Here is a 15907-nt window from a genome sequence, read left to right as displayed (position 1 = left end):
GGAACAGCTATTAGGACTTGGTTCCGCAAGCTGCAAACGGGCTCAGCTCATGCCCGAGCACCATCTCACATAATTCCAAGCACTCTGCCTTCAGGATTGATAAGGCCTGCCATAGGAGTGACTGATAGGAATACATGTGTCCATTTTAGGGTTAGATATAGGAATACTATATCTAAAGCAAAGGGTGATTACACCACCTTGCCCCAGCTGTCGTGCAGCCAGTTGTGTCAGATTTGGATGGCCAGCCAGGGGTGGCATAATACATGCTGCAGCCCCTGGTAGGCCCTGGGTACACCTATGTCCTGGATACCTAAGGTATACTGTACAGGGACTGATAAGGTGGCCCAGTACCAATTGGTAAATGCACCTAAGGTACCTGTGTGTCAATTTAGAGAGAGAACAGCTAGGCTGTGGGTCTGATTAGCAGGCCCACAGCCAGGGAAGCAAAAAGCAAAAATCTGGGGTTATCATAGGATTGCAGACCCAACTCTCCTTCACATCGCTCTTTGACTTCTCGTCCGTCGGCCGACCCGACAAGGGACGCAGGTGGTGCCTCTCCCGTTGCTTCGCTCGCGGAGCCTGAAGAGTCGATTCCGCGTTTTCCTCCCTTTCCGGGACCCGGAGCGACTCCAGCCCAGTTTTGTATGTTCTATGAGGCGATGCATGCCATCTTTGGGCGACCCAAACCTGCCGGCGCTCCCTCAGGCCCCGCGGACACGGTTGGGGTTCCTAGGCCTGCTCCGCATGCGGCTCCGTCCCCAACGTTCCCTTGGATCCAGATCGCCGCTTCCTCCAGCACCACTACCGCGTTCGACGCCAGATCCGTCGCCGAGAGGGGTGTTTATGCCCCTGTTCACTCCTGGTGCCCCTTTTCAACTAGAATGGTACTCAGATACTGAGGAGGAGGACTGGGAGGGGTCAGGTGACCATCTAGCTGACCAGGAGAGTGAACAGGACTGGAAAGAGGAACAGGGGTATGCCAGTGGTTTGGGCACCTCGCCTGACCTTGGCATGTTGTCTCCTCCTACCGTGGCTGTGGAGGAGGGAGCGTCGTATGCAGTGGTGTTGCGTAGGGCGGCCAAGGCTCTCAACCTCGAGCTCCCTACGGTGGCCATCAGGACTAACCTTCTGACAGAGGTTCTTCAACCAGCTGCAAGCTCTTCAGAACCCATGCTTCCGTTAAATGAGGCCCTCACCAACATCCTTTTGGGCACGTGGTCCAGGTCCAACATTGGGGCCCCTGTGGACAGGGTGATTACCCAACGCCGGCTCCGGGCGACCCCACTTTCCTTTCCCAACACACCACCCCGGAAAGCTTGGTGGTCCAAGCCTCCACTTCCAAAATCGCTTTCTCTACCGCTCCACCGGAACGGGAATCTAAGAGGCTAGACCATCTTGGAAAGAAAATGTTCTCTTCCGCCAGCATAGGACTGCGGTCCGTACACACCACATGTCTCTTGGGCCTTTATTCCCACTCGTTGTGGGATATTGTGATTCAAGTGCTGCCTCAGTGTCCGGAGGTGGCAAGGCAGTGCTCTCCCATGCTGTTGCCGCCGAGAGGGATGCAGCAAAGTTTGCGACACGTTGCAGGCTGGACACCGCCGACTCTGGGCAAGACCATTTCAACGTCGGTAGCGCTTCGTCGCTACGCCTGGATGAAGTCGACTGGTTTCTCAGGGGATGTCCAGAACACCTTGATGGACATGCCCCTTGATGGCTGTCAATTTTTTAGCAGTAAAGCAGACAACTCTCTAGAGCGTTCTAAGGACTCACGAGCTATGGTCAAGTCCATGGGCCGCTCCCCCCGCCCTGTGCAGTCTGCTTTTTGCCCCTTTCGTGGCTATGGAAGGGGTGCCCCGCTACATCCATTACAACCATTGCCCGGCAGTCATAGCACCACTTGTGTCTTTTTCGCCTAGAGCGTGACCGCGACCCCAAGTCGTGCTATGACTGCCGGGCAATGGTGCCAAAGTTAGTTATAGATTCCTTACCGACTCACCCATCCTCCCCGTTCTGCAAACTGATTTCTAGGGTTAAGGACATCCCTTCAGGTCCCTAGTTTTGTGCACCAGTGGTCAGTGTCTTGCATGGCTATGCGTTTCTGGCACGGAAAGTCATGTACAGAACTGATGTCAGCGCACGAGGGTGGTGTCTAAGTAGCTGCTGCGACGTCATCCTGGCAACCACGACGCCAACACGGACGCAGAGCTGACCGACGCCACATTCTGACGCGCAGAGGTACTGCTGACGAAAAAACTTTCCGGATCCAGTCTGACTCCTAGGGGTAATACTAAGGTAAGAAATCTATAACTAACTAATGTTTCTTACAGATATATAATTACAAAAGGTAAGTAACTTGTTCTTTAATCACATCAGGCGCACATAGTCTGTGAGCAACTGGTTTGGTGCATGGTTTGGGGTGAAGACCATACTTCTGGCTCCAACCGCCTTCTTGTCTCACACCAGCCAGTTTGGCGACCAAAGTGACTGGCCCAGATGTGGTGCCTGGGTACGCGTGATTGCTTGTGAGCGCAGCCCCACCAGCTACTGACATGTCCTGGTGGCTGTAAAGGTGTCCTTGGGCATCGCCAGCACCAGGGCTAGCTGCCACATGGACAGCATCCCATCCTTGTCATAAATATTGAGCCCTTGTGGCTCCAACGTGCAGTAGGCAGGCGCATGCTGCGTCTACCTGCACATTGGAGCCATGAGGGCACGCAAGTACTGGACACACGTGTTATATTTATCTGTAGCTGAAGTGCCTCGAGCAGGCGCTCGTGCACTTATTTATCCCCTCGTTCCTCGCCCAGCCCTCGTGGTGGATGCGATACAAATTATAGTAGAGGCCAGGTGGCACTTCACAGCTCCTCTCTAAAAACGTGTTCATGCGCCTTAGTAGGATCACCCGAGTCAAGAGGTTGACTGGGCTTGGCAGTCTGTGGTTGGACTAGCACGGGACAAAGACATGCATTGTCAACCTCATATTGTGTATCAGAGCTACGAATTGGCAGTGCCTGCGTCACAAAGTGACGCGTCACTAAACAAATACCTATGGAAATCCATACATGTCTACTGAAATGGCAGCTCCTTGTGCTGTCTCAAGCATCGCCATACTGGCAGATGAGCAAGCGTACAGCACATAGCAAGGTTTCAGATTGCTATGTGTAATATTTTTTAACATTTCAGTGCAATTATGAGTGACATTTCAACCACTATGAGTGACAATTTCTCGCAAGCAAAACCAAGCAATGAAGTCCATGGGAATGGATCAATATTACAAATTATACCCTTTCGAGCTGTGAGAAACTCGAAAAAGATCTTTAAACTGCTGCAGAGCACTTCCTATTGATCACAAAACATCTGCTTTTCATAACTAGGTGCAGTTTGTACTGTGGAAATTGTATGTGCATTAATTCTGATAGGAAAAGAGAAAACTAATCTCAGCATGCAAAGTGTTTAGGATGAACAAGTCCGGTTTCAGAGTGTTACAATTCACATGAAACACACAACAGGAAGCAGCTACGGAGGGCCATTATCGTTGCTGGTGTTAAGTGACACTCGGAGCCACGCTGACAAAAATGTCATTTAAAGCCTTCTCCCCACCACAATAATAAGAAGCTCCAACCAGGCCTGGACTGGCCCAAAAGAACAGGCATTTGGTGCTCAGTCTGTAATATTCACCCTCTTGCCATTAAGAAGAATCTGAGCCTGACGAGCAGGGCTGGACTGGCCTGTTTGGATTGTTGCCTTCACTATTGCTCTCTGTTACTGCAGTAGATCCCAGGTAGGTCCTACTGTGACCAGTCACTATAGGGTAACTACCAATCTGTTGTTTTTACTGGCAAAATCAGTATTTTATTGTCCTGGCTCGGGGTCGTACAAAAAGCCGCGATTATTCCCCTCATCAGTGCATTTTTTGCAGTGTTCTGAAGCTGCGAAGTTAAAGCTAGCTGTCTCATAATTAAAGTTAATAAAGACAAAGTCCATTGTAAAATGTATAAACTTTATGAAGACAATTTGTTTTCAATAATGTTGTCATGCTTAAGCCTTAAATCGACATGAAGAAATGGCCTGAATGTGTAAATGGGGAACATCCTTTGCAACGCAACTTTTACCACGCAGAGCCTTTACGACGCACCTATTACGACGCATGCCATTACAACGCATTGCGCTGGGGGGCGCTCTAGGCTAGGGAATAGATTTAATTTACTATCCAACACCTTCCCTACTATCCACGGGGACTGGAGTTGGAATAGTAAATTAAACTATTCACTATCCAGCACCCCTCAACACCATGTGTTGTAAAAGCATACGTTGTAAAACTTGCGATGTAAAGGCATGTGTGGTAAAAGCATGCGTTGTAATGTCATACATCCCTATCCCAGACGTACTTGAAGACATGAATGAATGAATGAATGAATTATATACTTGTAAAACATGACACTGTTATATAACTGCGGTGCACTGAAATCTCTACTTGCTGCTGGTCTTCCGTTGATTTGTATGTATGTTTCTGTCAATAAAATTGTTCATAAAATAAGATTTATTTATATAAATTAGTATCATATTTATTTCGTGTTGTGTGACTTTCTCATTCGTTTTAGTATTTCTAAATGCTTTGCACTTGTTTCCTTTGTTTAAACTTGACTTCTCAAAGCCTCTGCTACCTAGGGTTGAGTTAGGGTTTAACAAACAAGCCTGTCTCCACCCAAGGAGGCATTGTAAGTGTATTATACAATGAGTTTGCACAGCCACATCAAGTTATACACCACTTCCCTCACAGTTACGTTATGTTACGTGTATTTGTATGGCACACATCTCACCCAGTAGGAGTCTAAATTTCTTAACTTATCTAGGAGAGCTTCCTCCGCGAAAGCCTTTGACTCCCTGCACTTGCCGCCTTTTAATAAAATTATTATTTTTATAGCCTTGTGATTTTGCTATAGGCGTCTGCAGGGCAAAGACCCTAGGCATCTCCATGATCTTCTTACTCCCCACAATCCGATTTGTCATCTCAGGTCACCTGGGGCTCACCTGGTTAAAGTCCCTAAAGTCCAAAGAGCAAGAGTGGGTGTGTACTCGTTTTGCTACTTGGCAGCCAAAATCTGGAATGCATTACCCCTCTTTTTCCGAGCTGAGCCATCAGAAAACATTTTCTGAAAAAGATTGAAAACTTGGCTTTTGCAGCTATGAGGCTCGTGTCCGTCTTGCCCCTATTTCACAGCTCTTGTTCCTTCCAGCCTTCTAGAGAGTGGTTTCCAGCGCGGGCACACACCAGTTGGTGTAACCAGGCGCTTTATAAATGGTTTTATTATTTATTATTATGTTCTTCTTACTTTCTCTCACTTGGTCACTTATTCCAATCTTGTCATGCCTTATTTACACTAAATGACAGATGTCAATTTTTTTTTTCTCAGAGTTTTATGTAGCGCGAACTTGACCTGAATTGGGTATCAGAACGCTTTACATAGCACCAGTTGCGTTATATGAGGACACATTCATTTTTTGCAAGGCACGGGGAGATTAAGTGATTTGCCCAGAATCACAGGATGTTCAGCGTTGTTGCTGACACTCGCAACCAGTTCCTCAGATTCGAGGACGACCGCATTTCTCATTCGCTGCCAAGACCTATGAATGTTATTCAGTGGTTAGGACAGGATCATGTAAAATAGCTTGATTAATGTAATGATGGATCCGAAATGTTGTCAGTAGCCAGAGTAAGGTGGCTGGATTTCAGCCGTACAGTGAAGCTGTGTCCCCAGCCAAACTGAACTCATCATCTTTTCTTGCAGAAACCGAATACGCCAATACCCTGCTCTTGTGAATTGCACCACAATAGACTGGTTCTCTGAGTGGCCTGAGGATGCGCTGCTGGAGGTGGCAGAGAAGTACCTCACTGGGACAGATTTAGGAGACATGGAAGGGGTAAGTAAGCTGAAGACTGCTAGCTCTAACTAGCAAGTGGAGTGAATCAGCAACTAGTTTATGCCCGGCTTGTAGAGTGGCCAATGAATCTGAGCTCCACATAATCTTTTTCTGTCCGGCCTATAATGTCTCCCGCAATAAATGGATCGTCCCTATATGCAGAAGCCTGGGGTTTGCGGAGTGCTTGGCCGCATTTAGAGTACTGAAAACAGACTTGTCTGATCACATTGTCTTTGCTGTGGCTAAATATCTAGGTGCAATGTGGTTTCTGAGAAGTCAGTGCCTTAAGGCTGGTTATTGATTATTGATTTTCACTATAGCATAAATCTGAAACTCTGTATCATTGAAAAACTATTTTATGTACCCTGATGATTTCTGATGTTTTTAACGTTTTATTGTCTTAATAATTATGAAATGGACTGCTACTTAAAAAATGTGTCCAGTGTTAGAACTTTCATGGATTCCCAGGCTTTGCCTGCTACCAAGATCCAGCAAGAGCACATAACCAAGCCAGGTCTTTGAGACTCTTTAAGGTCCAAAGTGCAGAGAGTTGTGGAGCCACACATGATTGTACTGACTGTTGATTGTGCTTATTTATTGATAAGGAATATAATACATAACATGGCAATAAAAAAATACAAAGCTTTTCTCTTAGTTGATATGATGTCAGTTTGTCCAGTCCACATGGGCAGTGAGGTTCAAGTAACTAGATGCAAAGTTTATATCTGTGCAAGATGTGTACAAGTAAGGTAAAATAAACATAATTAACTCTTTCTTAGAATGGCACTAGTGCATGCCAGTTTAGTACAATTGAAATAGTAAAGCATGAATTGAAAACGGTGTGCTGATACATCTATGTAAGTATCCCAAACAAAAGCTTCCTCAGCACTATAGCTCCTATAAATTAGATGTTGGTAAATCTTCCTACTAGCATTGAAAAGTAAGGATCTTCAGTTATAGTATAAAAATGTAACCAGTCACAGGACTTTGATTGAAATCAACATTGGAGAACCAGTGTCACGGGTAAATAACTGCTCCTTCAGCACTGCCCGTTACATCAACATCAGGTTCCATTTCTCTGAACATTTCTGGCCATAGTAGCTGGCCACCAAATTATATGAAAGATATAGCTGTAGTCATAGACTTTAAGAATTGTAAGTATCAGTAACCTTCATCTGTTTATTGTTAATAGCTGTCTCTATCTAGAGTCTAAATGTTACTTCTTCCTGAAGTGTTACCTCCTCTTTCCTTCCTATGAGTGGACAAGATGCACTAGGAAATGGTGTAAAAAAATCCCCTTCACATAGGATTGTGTCAGACCTCATTCTGAACCATTGTGAGAAATAGCAGTTACCACCCTGTTTTGAAGATATTGGCAGGCTCTGAAAGGATGTTTCTAAACAACCTATCCCCATTTGTTTGTTTCCTGCTGTAGATTCACAAGAAAGTGGCACAGATATTCGTGACCATGCATCGATCCGTGGCTTTCTACTCGTATAAGATGAAACTTGAACTGCGAAGACACAACTACGTCACACCCACTAATTACCTGGAGTTGGTGGACGGCTATAAGAAGTATGAGTTTTACAGTGCTAGGTGGTTTGGGGTACATCAAGGAGGCCCCCTGCTGATCCTAGAACAATGACACATAGGTTGATTTTGAGTTTGGCAGACAGCCTGCCACCTACTGATGTGATGAAGGAACAAACAGATTTTGGTTTAACCCCCACACTGATATCCATTTGTTACCAGTGCCAGCTTATACCTGCATGGCAGGAGCTGGTGAGGATGAAGACAACTGTGACAGCGGTTGCCTCAGCCCCATGACTCTGCTCCTCAACACGAGCCCTTGTTGACTTGAGCCCCTATCACGTCTTCCCCTTTATTCAGGCCCCCCCTTGACCTCTTGCTTCCATTCCCTCAACTTAGCCCTGAACACCCAGAACATGGCTCCATGGGGTCTACCGCCAAAAGAATGTCAGTATCACTTTAGTGTAGTTCTGTAATATGCTGTCATGGTGTATATAGAAGTCTGTCTCAGAGAAACTATTCAGTGTGGTATTATGACCGGAAAAATGGGACCCATGTGGTAATTCCCCATTCCATGGGGTCCTACTCCTAATTGCACTCTACTGGGGCAATTTTACCGGGCAGTGACAATACGAGGGACTGAATAGGGTGGAGAAATGCAAAATTGTTGGTCCTTGAAGCAAATTGTGATATACACAAATGTTTTAAATCATGGAGGCCTCTTAAAAATCCCTCTGTAAGTTCTGCCACCTACTTCTTACTTTTTGGTCAGGTGTGCTTTTTTGTGTTTCATAACAAGAGTCTTAACCTGGCACTCATCATTTTTCATTGTATGACGTGGAGTCTGCTGTCCTGCAGCATTGGATCTTTCATGGAGTCACATGCTTGAATTATCTCCCAACAGCCCCAGTGTACATTGTTTATCATAGCAGTTTTCCAATCCTGCAACTAGCATTGAAAGGCTGAATCCTTTTCTAACTGCCGAGTCACCTCATTTAGGACGGAGGAGTGTGGGACTCCCTACTGGCAGCTCAGCAAGCATGAAAAGTAAAATGGTATAAAATTATTTTATTGCCATTTTATTTTTCAGTCAGCTGGCCGAGACAGTGTCAGGGCCAGGCCATTGCGGCTGACTGGCAGCAGGGTAGTAGGAGTGGTGTACACTCCAGTTTAAAGTGTGTATGTCACTTTGGCTGGGTGTCTTGCGATGGTCAGCCTGACATGCACACTTTAAACCTGTCTTAGACAGGTGGGTGGAAATCAGGCACAGATCTCTAGTGCCTGTAGGAGCCAGTTTACACCACCCAAATCCTACCAGGTACAAAAGTACTACAAACATTGTCGCATTTTAATTTGTGGAGAAGTGTGGCTCACTGGTTAGAGGAGGCAGACCTGGAAGCAGAGGTCAGCCCGGGACCAGGGTTCAATTCCCGGCTCGGCGAGGTCTTGAGTCCAAAAATGTCCACGGACTCGACAATTCTCGCTCCAGTGCCTACTCGATTCTTAGGTTCACACTCTGCGACTCTGGGCAATAGCTTGCTTAGTCTCCACAACGGCCCCTCGCGGCGGGATGCCTGGCTTTCACCTTGTGGATACCCTGCCAGGGTTATCTCACAGGGGAATACCAGGACGGGTTCCCTAAGCAAGCGTTTAGATACCGGGTCAGTGATTTGCGCTATATAAATACATGTACATTTACATTTACATTTGGTGACAGTACAATGGATGGCTAATGACAAGCACCCCTCGTACAGGTCATCACTGAAGCCTGTATCAATCAAGATTTTGTCGTTGACACGGAAGAAACTCAAAATATCCTTCTACAAAGGCCCACACATCAAAAACTGACACTGTCAACACCTGCATCATCGCCAACAAAGACACTGGCAATGAAGCAATCATTCAGGATTCCACCATCAATTCATCTGATAATCCAACATTATTGACAAAGCCATCATCGTCCACGAAGTCACAACCGTCGATTACTACATCTATCCCATTGTTACCAGCTCAATCAGGGACCTCTAGGCCCTCAAGTGACTACCATTACCACTGCCTCGTCTGAAACATCTATAAGTTCTATGCTGCCATTGTTGATCTTGGTGTCCCATTAGATTTACACAACACACACCAAGGTACCTGTTAGGTGAATTGTCATGCATGTCTGGGCATGGAAGATATGTTTCGAAGAAGTAATCTGATGAGTATCGAGTGTCTTCTGACAAGGAGGATTTACAATTAGATGAAGCCTCTCAAGCTGAGAAACCACATGAGCTGGATATCCACTTTGTAGGAGAGTAGGGTCTGCTTTCCTATGGTCACCCCACTTTTTGCTTTTTGCTTCACTGGTTTTCGACTTAGATGTGGCTGTGGGCCTGCTAATCAGACCCACAGCCATGCTGTTCTCTCTCTAAATTCACACCATGTACTTTAGGTACATCATCGATTGGGAATTGGGTCACTCTTATGAGTCCCTGTACAGTGTACCATAGGTACCCAGGGCATAGGTGCACCCAAGGCCTACCAGGGGCTGCAGCATATTTTTTGCCACCCCTGGCTGGCCATCCAAACTGACACAACTGGCTGATCACTCAGCTGGGGCAAGGTAGTGTAATCACCCCTTGATTAGATATAGTATTCCTATATCTAACCTTATATATAGACACATATGCACCTATAAGTCACTCCTATGGCAGGCCTTTACAATCCTGAAGGCAGAGTGCTTGGTTTTATGTGAGATGGTGATCTAGCATGAGCTGAGCCTGTCTGCAGCTTTCGGAACCATGTCCTTATAGCTGTTCTAGGATATAGTCATACCATATACTCTTAAGTGCATTATGAACCTCGCGGGTAAATGCTAACTTTGGTTTGGCTTTATCAAAACATGTTGTGTAAGGTGTCATACGCTTTGGAATACTACCCCCTCGCCAGTTCTGGCGGCGAGGGTAGCATTCCACCCTTCTAGAGGGAGAAGACATGTTGTTCTTACTAATCCCGGTTAAACTTAACCGGAGCCTCAGCATCACAAAATGGATGCTGCTGCCACAGACACAAGTCTGACCTCCTGCTGCTGGGAGTCCTTCCAGCGAGGGAGGCTTGGACAATAGGTTTCCTGTCTTGGGAGGTGCCAGCACCACCCCAGACAGGCCATAGTGTATTGGGGCAGGGAGGGCTGAATGAAATGAGACACTGCTTGGGGCACACAAGGTGTCCCATGCATAGTCCAGTTCAAACCGGTGCTGGGGCACTCCAGCCCCAGCTCTGGCGCGAAACTGGACAAAGGGAAAGGGGTGTAACCACCCCCTTCCTGGGTCCCACCCATAGGAGGGACCTAGCAGGTAATCCAGCCCCTAAATTTGGTATATAGGTAGGAGCTGAGTCCCAAGACTTTAGATTTATCCTGACTGAAACTTGAAACGAAACTCTGGACCTTCGACATTCTACTCGACATAGACGACTGAAGAATCTCCCTTGTGGTCAAGGAGTGACCACACTGTGCATGCAGGCACCATCAAACGATCAACGGTTTGCTTTGTTGACGCTCCCGCCGGAGCCCGAGCACAGAGCCTGACAAGACCCGAACTTCCAGACTTCCAACAGCCCGATCCACAGTCACAGCAGAGCTGAGACCCGTGGAGGCGACGAGAGACGTGGGACCAGCCATCTTGGAAAGCCAGCAAATTGCTTTCCGTGCAACTTCTGAGGCACCCTTGAAGTTGTGCATTGGGGATTGAGAAGCCCGAGCACCAACGGCACCGAAGATCAGCCCTCCACGCTCCACGAGTTCTGAGTGGGGCCCTTCTGCATTTTCCTGCACGACACATCTGTCCGGTCGCTTGCCCGTTGGCTAGTGGCTTCTGTGACGACTAAACCTTGAATCTACACCGCTGGTCTGGTTGCTCCAGACTGGCCCTTGCTTCCCTGAAAAGGAGAAGCCCATCAGACCTTGCTGGTCTAATCAAGAAGCCATCTTCGATTCCTGCCTGGGTTACCTTTGCCAAGGCTTGTTGACTCCAATCCGGAAGCCGACACCGCCGACAGCGAGAGCCTTCGTGGGACAGTCCGTATCCAGCTCCTGGTCGTCGTCGACACCTCCTGGTCCACGTGGCTGCAGAGACAAGCTTCACGACATCACCTGATTGCTTCGCGACATTGCCTGGTTCCAGCTCCAGGTCGTCGTCGACAACTCCTGGTCCACGTGGCTGCAGAGACAAGCTTCACGACATCACCTGATTGCTTCGCGACATCGCCTGGTTCCTTCCTGGTTCCATCCTGGTCACTGGCTAGTGACCCCGACTCTGTCCCCTCTGCTTTCAGGTACTCTTCATCCTCAATCCGCCCTTGGACCCAACCGGACACTTCCCTCCTGGTCGCCTGCAGCATCTTTCTCCAAGGCTCCATAGGAATCAGCGACGAAACCCGACACACTTTGACACCTATGCACCTGCTTCCTGTGGGTGAGGTAACGCGAGAACTTCGGTGCTCCTGTGGGTATTTACTATCCTAGTGTCTAACTTTCAAGTAGCTTTCTCCTTGTCCATCCGGAAGTGACCTAAAAGAACTAGTTTCCATTTCTTTTGTTCCCATTCTAACTCTATGGTAACTCGTGTGTGTGTAAAGACACTGCACGCGCATCCCGTGGGCCTCCTGCTCCCTATCCTTTGGTAGTACAGTGTAGCCCCAGCGATTCTCTAGGCCCTAGGCCTTTCCTTTGTTCATGAAGTGGTTCATAGACCACTATTTTAGTATATGGTTCGAAGTGCCCCTAGGGCATTACTGTATTTTGTGCAACTTATTGTATTATAATTGAGTATCTTGTTATGTGCTTGTGCCTCTGATCTCATAAAGAGTTCAGGGTTATGTGCATCTCATATTACCAGCTTATGCTACAAAGAGCGTCTTCCAGACACAGATGTGTACTGCTATCTACTCTGATTCAGGCATGTGAATCTATGAAAGACACCCCTAATACTGGAGAACCACAGATTACAGGTAAGTAACCGTTGTTCTTACAGGTTAGTAATTTATCCTTTTTGACTTAGTCCGACTGGGACCCTGCTAATCAGGACCCCAGCCACTGTGTTTAATCCCTAAATTGACCATGGTAAGTTATTTTGAACATCCACAATTGGCTACTTGTGTACCCTTGAGAGTACCTAGTATATGTTACTGAGGTACCCATGGCATAGGTACCCCAGGGGTCTCCCATTAGCTTCACCATGAATTTGTGCCACCCATGGGAGTCCACATAAACTGTGACTACAGGCCTGCCATTGCAGCCTGTGTGAATTGGTGCTGGCACCTCTCACCAGATATATGTTTCCTTATATCTGAGGTCACTGCACTTAAAACCTATGCCACCCCTATGGCAGGCTCTTCAATCCTGAAGGCAGGGTGCTTTGTTGTAAGTGTGGGGGTGCCCCTGCATAAGCAGTACACCCTTAAAACCCAGGAGTCGATTCTCCAGGCTTTGTAAGTGCGTTCAGCCATTTTAATACATATAGTGGACATCAGTCATTACGAGATGTCTAGCTATATAGTCGCTGCACTGAAACTGATTGGTATCAAACTTGTTGTAATCCTACCCCAACACCAATTCCAGTGTTGGAAGTATGATCCCATGTACTGGGGGGCTCCCTTGGGTATCCCCTGTACTCTCGGTAACAGCCTGTCAGGGCCTGAAAGCAAGCTAGTACTGCTGCTGACCACAGACACGATTCTACCCTCCTGCTGCAGAGCTAAGTTCACGCAGAGGAATGTAGAACAATAGGTTTCCTGTCGCAGGGAGGTGTTACCACCTCCAGCATAGAACTTAGTGTATTGGGCTGGGGTGGGGTGCTTGCCAGCACCACCAGACTGCTGTGAAGAGCACATATGGTGCACTCCTTGCATACTCCAGTTTAAGCCAGTTCAGGAAGCCCTTTGCTCCCGCTCGGGCAGAAACTGGACAGAGCACATGGGATTATCCTCCCCTCTGCCCAGCCCTTCCTCTGGGAGGGACCTCTGAGTCGTTCCAACCTTTTCCTTAAGGGCCTGCCTGTGGATGTTTTTTAGATTGGCCATGGGACAAGACTCAAGACTGAAACCATGCCACTCTTCGACTGTCTGGACACTAGGACTTTGCTTGACCTCGCCTGGAACCGAGACCGCACCAAGGAAGCCTCCTGCTGCTTCTGGTCTCGCTGTTCTGCAAATCTTCTTCTGTGTCTGTGCTTCTTCCAGTATCAGTGTATATAACAAGGACCCCCTGAACAATAGTAAGTTCAATTCCTAGGTCAGGGACAAATAATTATGAGAAAAAACAAACCTAGGCAATTGTATCCTCATGTCTATACAATGATAAATGGGAGAAATGACACATTCAAAAATTGAGTTCTGTCTTTATTGTCATGATTCGTAGAGTTTCTATAAAAACACTTTTAGGTTATACATACATCATTTTATTTTTTTTATTTTTTTTTAAAACCTTTATTTTAGCATTCAGTAAAAATACAAGCATGGGCCTACAACCGCGGGGGCCGGCCGCTGAACAAATAAAAATTTGTTAATATCACAATACGACACAGCTCATCAGCCGACAACCCAAAGGTCCGGCAGCGATTCAGAGTAAAGCTTGTATTGGAATGCATAATCGGAGTTCAGGATAAGACAGAGGTTTCATTTTATATTATATAAGAGAGGATCAGGTGCCATACAATCAAACAGAAGAAGCGGGGGGCAGGGTAAAAAACAGGATATACATATAATGACCACTGTAATGGAGATTTGGCGCAGGAGCATATAGGTCGATACAAAAGAACACACATTATACATTTCCATGTTGCGCCATTACTCGAGGTCTGCCCGCCCACAAATCAAGATATCATAAAAGCTAAAGCACGAAGTACAAGCATATGATAAGAATCCAAATGATTCGTAGTTATACTGACCCTACAAGAAGAAAGAAAAAGAAGGAAGGCCATAGAAAATAAAAAAGGCAAAAATAAAAAAAAACCTTCAGCCCCCCACCCTGCACCCCTGCAAATGGATACAGCCTGACCCCACTAGCAGCGTGCCTGTCACCCCTAACAACTAAAACCCCAAAGGTAGGAAAAAGAAGAGCGGAGGAGGGCATATCCATGTGGGCTCCCAGCCCCTTTAGATCCCCCCGCCTGAAACAGCCACCCCCTATCAGTAAAAGATACCTTGTGACAGCAATGTTGAGAAATTAGAGGGTACCGTGAGACACCGCCCAGCCTCTTAGAGCAAACGGTTGCAGGTCCAACACTTGTAAAAGCCATGCCAACCCATCCCGATCCAGCCGATCTTAACCTTGGCCCTTCCGAACAAAAACACGAACCCCTTCCAGCGAGACCCAGAGGCACACAAAGAAGCAATAGAGAAGATAAGAGTCAGCAAAGATCAGCCCATGGCTACCAGCAGGCAATGAGTCCTCAAGAACCGTGGATGCAGACAAACTCTCCCTCCGAGATGAACAGTCCCAATGTGTCTTGAACAGGAGTCGTAGCGTCGCCAGGAAAGGAGAAGAGGACCACAAAAGAGATGGAAAGTCATGGACAAAAGTCTCCGGGAGGGGAACGCCTGACGATATCTCCAAAGTGGTGAAAAGTTCAACAATACTATGCCATCCTCGGGAACACCGTCCACCAGGGCACCATCCGATGATTCCATTACTCGTTTCTTCACGGGGTCCTCGCACGGAGTCAAAATGGGCGCCTTTTGAATGGCTGCAGAATCCCGTTTCAACAATAAGGCCGGGCCCGGTTCCACCAGGAGAATTTCAGATAGGCGCAAGTCCAACTTGCTCAACAAAGTATCCACATGTGAGCGGAATGCCCAAAGTTCCGTCAGTATTAACCGCAGCGATGGCTCATGCACCATTCGATCCATAATCTCGTGTTCGGTATCAATCACCATCACCTTCCCGGGTGATTCCGGCACCCACTGGGGGATAGACAGGATCTCGAACGTGCAATTGCGAAGGGTGACCATTCTTTGTTTGCAACCACGGTCAACCCAATTAAGGCCGCATGCCAGTGACCCCGATCCACCGAACCCCGGCGGGAGCAAACCGGGGCCGCGGGACGGGGGCCTTCACCCGCAGCCAACAGCACGCAGACTCACTCCTCCGTCGATACTGAGCACTGAAGACGATTGCCACCAAATCCGGGCTGAAACAAAGCCTCCACTCCGGTCGACCGGGCCCAGCCTGAGTCTCCTGGCCGATGTTGTTGCACTACAGCCCGGCTGTGAAAGTACTCCAGGCCCCGGCTTCACCGCTGGAGTAGGCCGCAAACTTACACTCAATGTAACCCTGTTAAACAAGCTGATAAAAGTTTCCGCATTTCACCATCGGAGTGCGGGGCAGTTCATGCACACAGAGACTAGGCGTTAAGTCAGGATAACATGCAGGATATCGCGGCGGGTTACGAGGGGCGACGGAGCCGGGAGC

At 47.5% G+C, this 15907-nt stretch overlaps 1 protein-coding gene across 1 annotated transcript in view; it reads left to right on the top strand.

Annotated features, from left to right (window-relative positions):
* DNAH2 (dynein axonemal heavy chain 2) overlaps positions 1-15907 on the top strand; it is a 2538822-nt gene that overhangs the window by 1928930 nt on the left and 593985 nt on the right. Inside the window, exons 59-60 of the mRNA XM_086946066.1 lie at positions 5793-5925; positions 7361-7500. Of these exons, the coding sequence (XP_086802192.1) occupies positions 5793-5925; positions 7361-7500 (273 nt within the window). The remainder of the gene's footprint in view (positions 1-5792; positions 5926-7360; positions 7501-15907) is intronic.

This window comes from Lissotriton vulgaris, chromosome 12 (genome assembly GCF_964263255.1).
Source record: "Lissotriton vulgaris chromosome 12, aLisVul1.2, whole genome shotgun sequence".
Taxonomy (NCBI): Eukaryota; Metazoa; Chordata; class Amphibia; order Caudata; family Salamandridae; genus Lissotriton; species Lissotriton vulgaris.
Note: the sequence above shows the minus strand (reverse complement) of the source record. Positions and strands in the feature narration are given on the sequence as shown.